This window comes from Homalodisca vitripennis, chromosome 1, assembly GCF_021130785.1.
Source record: "Homalodisca vitripennis isolate AUS2020 chromosome 1, UT_GWSS_2.1, whole genome shotgun sequence".
Classification (NCBI taxonomy): Eukaryota; Metazoa; Arthropoda; class Insecta; order Hemiptera; family Cicadellidae; genus Homalodisca; species Homalodisca vitripennis.
In genome coordinates, this window is record NC_060207.1 from 45584430 (window position 1) to 45593583 (window position 9154).

At 32.9% G+C, this 9154-nt stretch overlaps 1 protein-coding gene across 1 annotated transcript; it reads right to left on the reverse strand.

Moving 5' to 3' along the window:
• Nucleotides 1-815: 815 nt before the first annotated feature.
• Nucleotides 816-8870, reverse strand: LOC124361360 (cylicin-2-like). Its single transcript, XM_046815441.1, has 3 exons — nt 8755-8870; nt 1086-2070; nt 816-1053 (listed from the first exon to the last, which is right to left on the reverse strand). The coding sequence occupies exons 1-3, from the start codon at nt 8758-8760 to the stop codon at nt 842-844; spliced, it is 1203 nt and encodes a 400-aa protein (XP_046671397.1). The 5' UTR covers nt 8761-8870; the 3' UTR covers nt 816-841.
• Nucleotides 8871-9154: the final 284 nt, after the last annotated feature.

The following is a 9154-nucleotide window of genomic DNA, read 5'->3' on the forward strand; positions in this document are numbered from 1 at the left end:
ATCTCTTTCAATACAATTTCTACCCACGCATTATGAAAATAAAACATTATGAAATTTCTAACCGTGTCACTACTGAAATAAGAAATGAAATTTAATGTACATACGTGGTTTGGATAAGGAACATAAACTTTGCTAGTATCCTTCTCCTCGTCTGATTAAAGTAGTTTCAAATTATACATTGCTCTGAGATAAACCCTTGAGAGCAACATTCTTTTTTGTACGAGTATTACGCTTTCCTTACTTAACTCTAAATGTGTTAAGTATAAATACTGGATTAAGACACAAACAATAAAATATCAATGAAAGATTTGGATGTCCAGTTTTACACAAACTTTTTATATTATAAGAGTAAAAAATAATTTTGTATTAAAAGACTGATTTTTGGTGCGGGATGAATATTTTCAGTCTAGTATTCAATATTCTGTTCTTAATATTCCTAAAGGAAGTTTGATTGTACATCTTCAACCGTGTAAGTAGAGTTTTTTCTCAATTTTAATAAAAACATTAAGGATTTATTAGCAGTCTTATTTAAATACAATTATTATTTCGTAGTTTATAAAAATTTTTATGTTTATAACATAAACAAGAAAAAGGTAAAACAAACAGAAAAAGAAAAAATGTACTGACCTCTTATGAAAAAGCTGTATAGAATGGACAGATATTTAGTTTAAAAGGAAAAAGATTAAGCAAGGAATTGAACTGCCGTCAATCAGTTATTAATCGTCGAAACTGTTCATAAGAGTTAATATTTATATTATATATTTTTTATTCTGTAAGAAGGTTAATGTATCAGGAAAAATAACATAATCATACTATTATGGGTACAAGATAATGTATTTACTTACAAACATTTAACAACAGGTTTCTTTTTGCAGTCCTTTTTACTCTTAGGACCTTTTGATTTTTTCGGATCTGGCTTTCCTGAATTTCCTCCCTTTTTAGAATCCTTCTTTTTAGAATCTTTCTTTTTAGCATCTGTCTTTTCAGACTGATCTTCTTTTGCATCAGGTTTCTTAGGCTTGTCCTTTTTAGTATCTGTTTTTTCAGAATCACCCTTTTTTAAAATCTGATTTCGTAGAAGTCACCTTTTTTAGAACCGGTCTTTTTTGTAGATTCTTTTTTAGGTTCTAGACTTTTTGGCTTTTCCTTTTTAGACTCCTTTTCTTTTACAACTTCTTTAGCTTCCGACTTTTTAGTTTTTTTACACTTTTCTAATGCTTTCTTAATACACTCACATGGATCATTTTTCTTATCAGCGTGTTCACTCTTTCCGCTTTCCTTATCACTTTTTCCTCCTTTATCTTTCCCTTTTCCAGTTTTGTCCGAATCTCTTTTAAAGTTTTTGCATGGCTGTTCTTTCTCGAGGTCTTCCTCACGTGGAGCGAACTTCGACTTCTCGACATTACAACATCTGACATGTTCACTCACCTTTGGCTTAACTTTATCTCCTTTCTCTTTGAATGAGCTGCGGGAGCATGGCTTTTCAACTGGTCTTCCACCTCCTTTTTTGCTCGCTGTAGATTTCGCTATAGCTTCTTTCACGCAGTCACACATCTCACTGGCGGCTTTGATTTGCGTTTCCTCATTATCCGAGAGATCCGATATTTCTGCATCTGAACATTCCTTTTCAGCGGCCTTGACATATTCCTCTTCAGAACTTTCAAAACCTTCAGATTTATCTGAATCTTTGATATCAAGTGCTTTACATGCATTTGTTGTCTCATCGCTTTCTTTTTTATTTTTCTTTATAACGTCTTTCTCTTTCTTTTGTTGGTTTCCTTCACACATCTTAGTTTTACTCTTTTGCTTATCAACCTTTCCTTCCTTTTTACTGCAAAATTTACCCTTTTTCTTTCCATCATTACCCTTGCTTGAACTCTTACTTCTGGACCTTTCTCTTTGGGACGTACTGCCAGTACAAATTTGGGTTTTAGACTTTTTCGGTCTGTTGCTGTATAAGGCTGGGTGATGGAGGCTGGGCAACGCTAAAGGTGGACTGGCAGGAGGAAGCCGTGAGCCATAAAGAATGAGGGATGAAGGTCTCACTCTCCTTGCCAGCCGGATGGTGGCCTGTTTATAAAAATTAATATTAACATTATTAGTTATATGCGTTTACATGATATTATATAATTCCAATATAGTTGTTGTTGATTTATCAGTACGGTTTACAAATAAATAAACGCTACATAATACGGGTTTTAAGTTTCTATATTTATCTCCATATAATTTTCTTGAGGTCACACATAGAGTACACATAAATGAAATTATGAACACCTGATGACTAGATTAATTTAAGTCGAACACGAAATTACCAAATACGAATAAATAATAACCAATGGATTTCTGGATTCAGAGTCAAGGACATGGAGCCTCAGGTCAAGTCCAGTTTATACAGAACTAATATAGACAACGTCCTGTAGGATTATAGAGAGCATCCTAGAATCGGGAACTGTAAGAAACAATGCCGAGGTTTTAGGACCTATAAGAAGACATGAACTTCAAGAGGGTGTATAGAACTTTTAAAAGACAAGTGTTACTATACTCGTAAACCGGGACTTTTCAGAGGCAGGAAACTACAGGGCCTGTATAACAGAGGCAGAGATCTTTCAGGGTTTTGGGCCCCCAAAGATAAGAAGCTGTCAGAAGTCGAGAGATCCCAGAGTTCCTATAGTTCGAATACTTCCAGGGATATGAAGGTGTTAGAAGTTATAACATCCTAGAGGCTGAGAGCTCAGGGATCAGGATCTATCAGAAGCCAAAATGTTGGTATTTCAGAATTAGTTTAATGTACATTTATGTGGGTTTTGAAGTTTACGTTCAATGACGAACAATTTTAATGTGCCAAACTCATAAACTGCAACTATGTAGTACGAAATGAATTCTTTGTTATTAGTGTAATGGTAGCACATTCACCCGGCAAGTGAGAGATCCGGGTTCGAGCCCCGGCGGAGCAAGTACTTTTTGCGATTCAATATTTATTTAAATTAAATTAGGCTATTGCCACTTATACAAATTTAATGAATGTAAACAGAAGTCATTTGACAGGTATTTTGGTCTTCCGATCATATGTTAGTTTCGTTATTTAAACACACATGTGAAAGAAACAGCCAAATACAAAATAATTGAATCGTAAAAAGTGAGGACTCTGTGGTGTAATGGTAGCACACTCACCCGGCAAGTGAGAGATCCGGGTTCGAGTCCCGGCGGAGCAGGTACTTTTTGCGATTCAATATTTATTGAAATTAAATTAGGCTATTGCTACTTACACAAATTTTTATATATATATATATATATATATATATATTATATATATATATATATATATACACACAGGGTGAGTCAGAAATATGGTAAAATATTTTAAGACGTGATAGTAGAGCTAAAAATAAGAAAAAAATGTTGGTATAAAGGTTGGTCCGGAAAACGCTCCATTAGTGAGTAATTGCTAGCGAAAGTTTTCGCTTTGTTTTCAGTTCACCTGGTGAAATTAAGTAATTCTAAAATGTTTTATTCTTATTTTTAACTCAAATAAGGTGGATTTATAAGGAAAATCACCTGCAAAATCAAATAAAACCACTCTAAAAGTTTTTTGTCAACAATTGTTGAGAAAAAGTATGAAATTTTACAAAAATCTAATAATAAAAATACCGTCTTAAATGTTTAATGTCCAATAACATTGTTTAATAACCAATATAAACAAATTGATTTCTTAATACAGATTGTAGAGAATTTAATTCTGAAAACAACCATAATAAGCAAAGTTAACTAAATGTGTAAAAAACTTATGAAATTGACTCCTCACGTATTACACTACACAGCAAACTTTTGTTGTTTTATAAGGAATGAGTATCTGATTGGTAACATCTGGTAATAATTAATCATTTTAATCAACAGCTGTTTAAACATTTTTAAATAATAAATAATCAACTGGGCATTTATTATTAGATGACTTATGTCACCTCATTGTTGAACCAAACAACAAACTGTAAAGATACTGTGTGTGTGTTAAGTATTTTAAGCAGTTATATTTTCATCCATTTTATTAGTGATTTTGTGTTGTGTGTTTCATTTATTAAAAATGGAAGGTAATATTCATGTGTATTTAAAACTCTGAATTAGCAGGACATGCATTTAATGTATGGTATGGGACGCTGTTATAGTTACTGCAGCAAGACGTCTGTATTAAGAAACTTTCCTAACCGCAGGTGTCCAAACGCAAGATTTTTCAATGCCACTATTCATCAACACTTATCTGAAACAGGTTCATTGAAGTCTTCGGAGCATAGTAATGCAGGCATCGCTCGATCATGTAGGACTTTTGAATTAGAAGAGTTTGTTCTTAATGAAATTTCTGATTATCCTGAAAAGAGCACTAGAAAATTGTTCCTACAGTTCAATGTCAGCCAATCTAGTATTCGGAGAATACTACACGAGTACCAGTTACACCCATACCACTTCCAGCATGTCCAAACTCTTTTGCCACAAGACTACGCTCCCCGTGTTGCTTTTTGTTGATGGCTTCTGGGAAAATGTGCTGATCCAAACTTTTTAAATACAATTTTGTTTACCGATGAGGCTCACTTTACAAGAACAGCTATCATTAACTTCCATAACAACCACACTTTGGCAGAAAGAAATCCTCATGCTATCAAATCGCCACAACATCAGTTTTCAGTAAATGTTTGGGCTGGAATCTTAGCAGATCATTTAGTCGTATTCGGTGCTTCCTCCCAGGCTTAATGGCGTGGTGCACTTGAACATTTTAAGAGACGAGCTACCTAACCTGCTTGATGATGTACCTCTACGTTTGCGCCAAAACATGTGGTTTATGCACGGGGCACCTGAGCCCTACTCTCTGGCTGTTCGTGGACACCTAAATGAGAGTTTCACAAATCAATGGATAGGCCGAGGTGGAGCAGTTTCATGGCCAGCAAGATCACCGGACTTAAATCTTTGAACTTTTACCTTTTGGGACATTTAAAAACATTAGCTTACTCTTCCCCAATAGATACCATTGAAGAACTGTAATACGTGAGGGGTCAATTTCATAACTTTTTTACACATTTTAGTTAACTTTGCTTGTTATGGTTGTTTTCAGAATTAAATTCTCTACAATCTGTATTAAGAAAAACAATTTGTTTATTGGTCATGTAACAATGTTATTGGACATCAAACATGTAAGACGGTATTTTTGTTATTAGATTTTTGTCAAATTTCATACTTTTTCTCAAGAACTGTTGACACTACAACCTCTAGAGTGGTTTTTATTTGATTTTTCAGGTGATTTTCCTTATAAAATCCACCTTATTTGTGTTTAAAAGTAAGAATAAAACATTTCAGAATCACTTAATTTCACCAGGTGAACTGAAAACAAAGCGAAAACTTTCGCCAGCCATTACTCACTAATGGAGCGTTTCCGGACCTACCTTTATATAACATTTTTTTCTTATTTTTAGCTCTACTATCACGTCTCAAAATATTTTACCATATTTCTGACTCAATATATACACACACCAATCCTAATGTAAATAGAATGTTGATTGTTTATTGCAACTTGAAAAATATAGAAATCTACATCGATTCTAAAATACAATTCCGCGTTCTTATTCGAGAACTCGTGTATCAGCATAATTATTAAGAAAGGATTCACGAAGACGCAAAACCCAGCTTATAAGATATTATATTAGGTGGAATTATCATATCTTAGTATATTCTCCATATTTAAGAATTAAAGTTGTTCAACACATTATAAATGATGAATCAGACTAAATTCTTCTCATACAACTACACACACCACTGTATTTATAAAGCATCACAAAGCTGGAATGCTGTAATATTTAATCCATTTTTTGAAGGTTAATACAAAGTGAAAAACTGTAAAGGAAAGAAAACTAAAACAAAAAAGGTAGAATTTCGATTTAGATATGTTACAATACAAATGTCAATACAACAGATATTTTTGGATTCCAAGTTCTGAGGTTAAATAGAAACTATACGTGCTATCATGGAAGTAGCAAGTACAGAGTAGACTGGTACGTGTCCTACTGTATAGACTGAGAAATCGAACTATACTTGTAACACAGTTGCACTATGATAATACGTTTCACTCTGTAATTATCGACATTAATTATTGAAACACTGTCAGTAATACACCACGAGACATATCATTACATATCATTACAAGCCTGGTTTGTAGCAAATATACTATTTGTTTAATGCACTTAGGCCTTAAATACACTTTTTTGTACTTAGAATAATTATACAAGATGGGTTTGTGGTCATAACACAGTTATTAAAATTACTAATTGAGATATCTTTACATTATTAATAAATAATAAAGCCAAACGTCCATGATTGCAATGATATGTCTCACACGTTTAATACTCGTATAAAAACGCACCTACGGTGGACTTATCGTGTAGCTATATTCACTGTATTCTATATTCCGCTAACTACTGTGTTTTCTCGCCGGGGTGAGTCAGCCAGTCCTTAAATACATTTTAGTCTGGTAACGCCGGCAATAGATGCGTCGGATAGTGCCAAAAATATCCCACCGGAGCAGAAAGTTTTACTTTCCACCAGCAAACCATTATAAGGCTCTAGGACCCTCCATTATATGTCGGGGACTGCAAGTTTTAAGACATCAAAATTACAAATAACGGGAGTTCCCCGCGAGAAATATTCATCCGTGTAATTCGAAGCCCTGGGCGAAGGTTGTATTTCTGTAACACGGGTTCGTCGTTCACGACAATTTCCTTCATCTCGTAAAAATTAAAATTTATGTCCGGTTCATTATTTTGCATTCTCTGTTCATTGGGACTCGCTTACTGAGCTCGCCTGTATCCTCGGACATATATCTCGGAGGGAAAGGCTCGTTGTTCCTTACACCATGCCGTTAGTGCCCTTTGCGTTGCAATCCCGTACATATGGGTTACCTCCTACAATGCCAGAGAAGTCAGTTATGTCAATGTTTAATTAATGTCCGCAATACACAATTACATTTACTAACTTTGTCACTGGTATCTGTATTTAAACCTTGTGCCTAACAATAGCCTTTGGGTGCTATTGTCAACTTTACTACTAAGCACCCTATACTTCAAATTTCGTAGAATTTATTCTTAAGAATTAAACTGTAAACAAATGTTCCAGCCTCTCTCCACATTTTACAGTACCTTCATGCATTTAAATGGAACATTTAAAAGTGAGCGAAGAAACCTTATGTAATTTAAAGACAATGTGTAATTTCGGTGTTTTAACTAAAATTTCAACTCAATTATCCTAGTACCTATTTTTTAGTTCATGAAAGACATTTCTATATATTAATGAACGATTGACAAATAGTTCATTCATATATAGATATAAACTTGTACATTTATAATAATAACCCGTTTTCAATTTTTCAACGCTTGCATTTTCACTTTATTAACCATGCAAGGAGGTAAAGTTAGTGACGAGTTTGCGATTTACAAGTGTTGTGATATATACTTTCAAATTAATTCAGTCTTATTTAACTTTGATATAAATATATGGAATACTAGAATATATTATTAAGGTATTTATTTTGTATTTTTAATACCTGTAACTTGTCATAACAAAATATACTGATTAAACAATAAATTTAACTGACCCGCCATGACGAGGAGGGGGTTTAATGTTCTAAATATAAAAAAATAAGACATTTCCTAGATATGATATTTAATTTTTTATCTTATTAGAATATTTGAGTACTGGGTTGTCCATTAATAAGACTGATTAAATAAACTGTAAACGAGTAGAGACAAGAATATTTTACATACCGTTCATATTATAGGTCTACCTCGAGACATAGCAAAAGAGTGCAATTGATGCGTTCGATTGTAAAAGTTTCCTCACCCACAAAACTTCGTTTTGGGAAAAACAAGAAAATTATAAATAATTTGACATGAGGGATTGCATTATTTCTTTCTGCAATAATAAATAACAATCATGGAATTGATTTAAAAAGAAAGATATAAAGTTTTGAGTCATTGCAGGAGAATAAAAATGTTAAATTTTGTTTAGGTTTGGTTTTGGAACTGTTTTAAAACACATCAAATCGTTTATAGAATCATCATTAATTTCAAGGATGAAGTTAATTTTGCGACAAACTTGGTAGTTGAGAAGTGTCATCGGATGGAAATAATTGGTAATATATTATTGAAAAAGGATATGATTTGGTTTGGAACAGAATTAGAGGTGAATGAAGCAGTTGAAACATCATATGACTTAGTGAAATCATGATCCTCATAAACTCAATTTTAATAGGATCAAGGTTTTTCTGGAAAATAAAAACATAATATAAAATAAAACATCACAGGGATGTGCAACTCAGGCAGCTTTGTAAGTAGGTAACCGAAAACTTAATTTTAGTTTTTTAGATGAAGGAATGGTGTGGAATCCAATTTTTGAATTAAAAATTTATAAGATTTTAAAAATTTTTGTTATAAAGGATAATTTAAAATAAGATTTTGTTGTTTAGTCAAGTACTTTTCATGCAGAGGATAAGAAAATTCAATTGTGCTCTTTGGCTAATTTTTATATTTTTCAGCTATGATAGAGCATAAAATATGATCGTTTTGTTCACGAATTATAATAATAATCTGAATCCTTCGTTTCTACGGTTACAACAGACTAACCGTTTAACTTATGAATTTCAGCAGCTAGGAACGTAAATATTGAAAATAACACTACAATGCTTTGAATCTTAATACATATAATGAGAGTATATGAACTTACAAGCATCTTACGCGTAGAAGCAGTACAACTAGAATTTACTCGATACTTGAAATTTTACATGAAGGTGTGGAAACTTGTAGTGTAATGACTAGTTCTTGTCAATGATGGGTCCCCATAGAAACGGATATGTTTATTTTTATAATTTCTTTAGTTTATTATTTAGGAAGAAGGTGGGTTTGCTCCCGTAAAAACTAAGAAATTTTGAAATCTGTTAGTTCTATACATGGGGTTTATTGATTTTTAAGGCAGAGGGCGGAACATTTCATTAATGTTACCTATGACGTAATATGAATTTCTTCGTAAAATTAAGCAGTTCAGATTTAATAAGCTAAAAATGCTCTAGTTACCTTGTCTGCGTGTTCTATGTTTAAATTAGTTTTAAATTATGTTTTAATTAGAC

Bases quoted from the DNA above. Each gene is read 5' to 3' on its own strand.
- LOC124361360 (XM_046815441.1), bottom strand. The intron at 1,054-1,085 runs GTGACTTCTACG...TTTTAAAAAAGG, and splicing joins AAAGACCGGTTCTAAAAAAG to GTGATTCTGAAAAAACAGAT.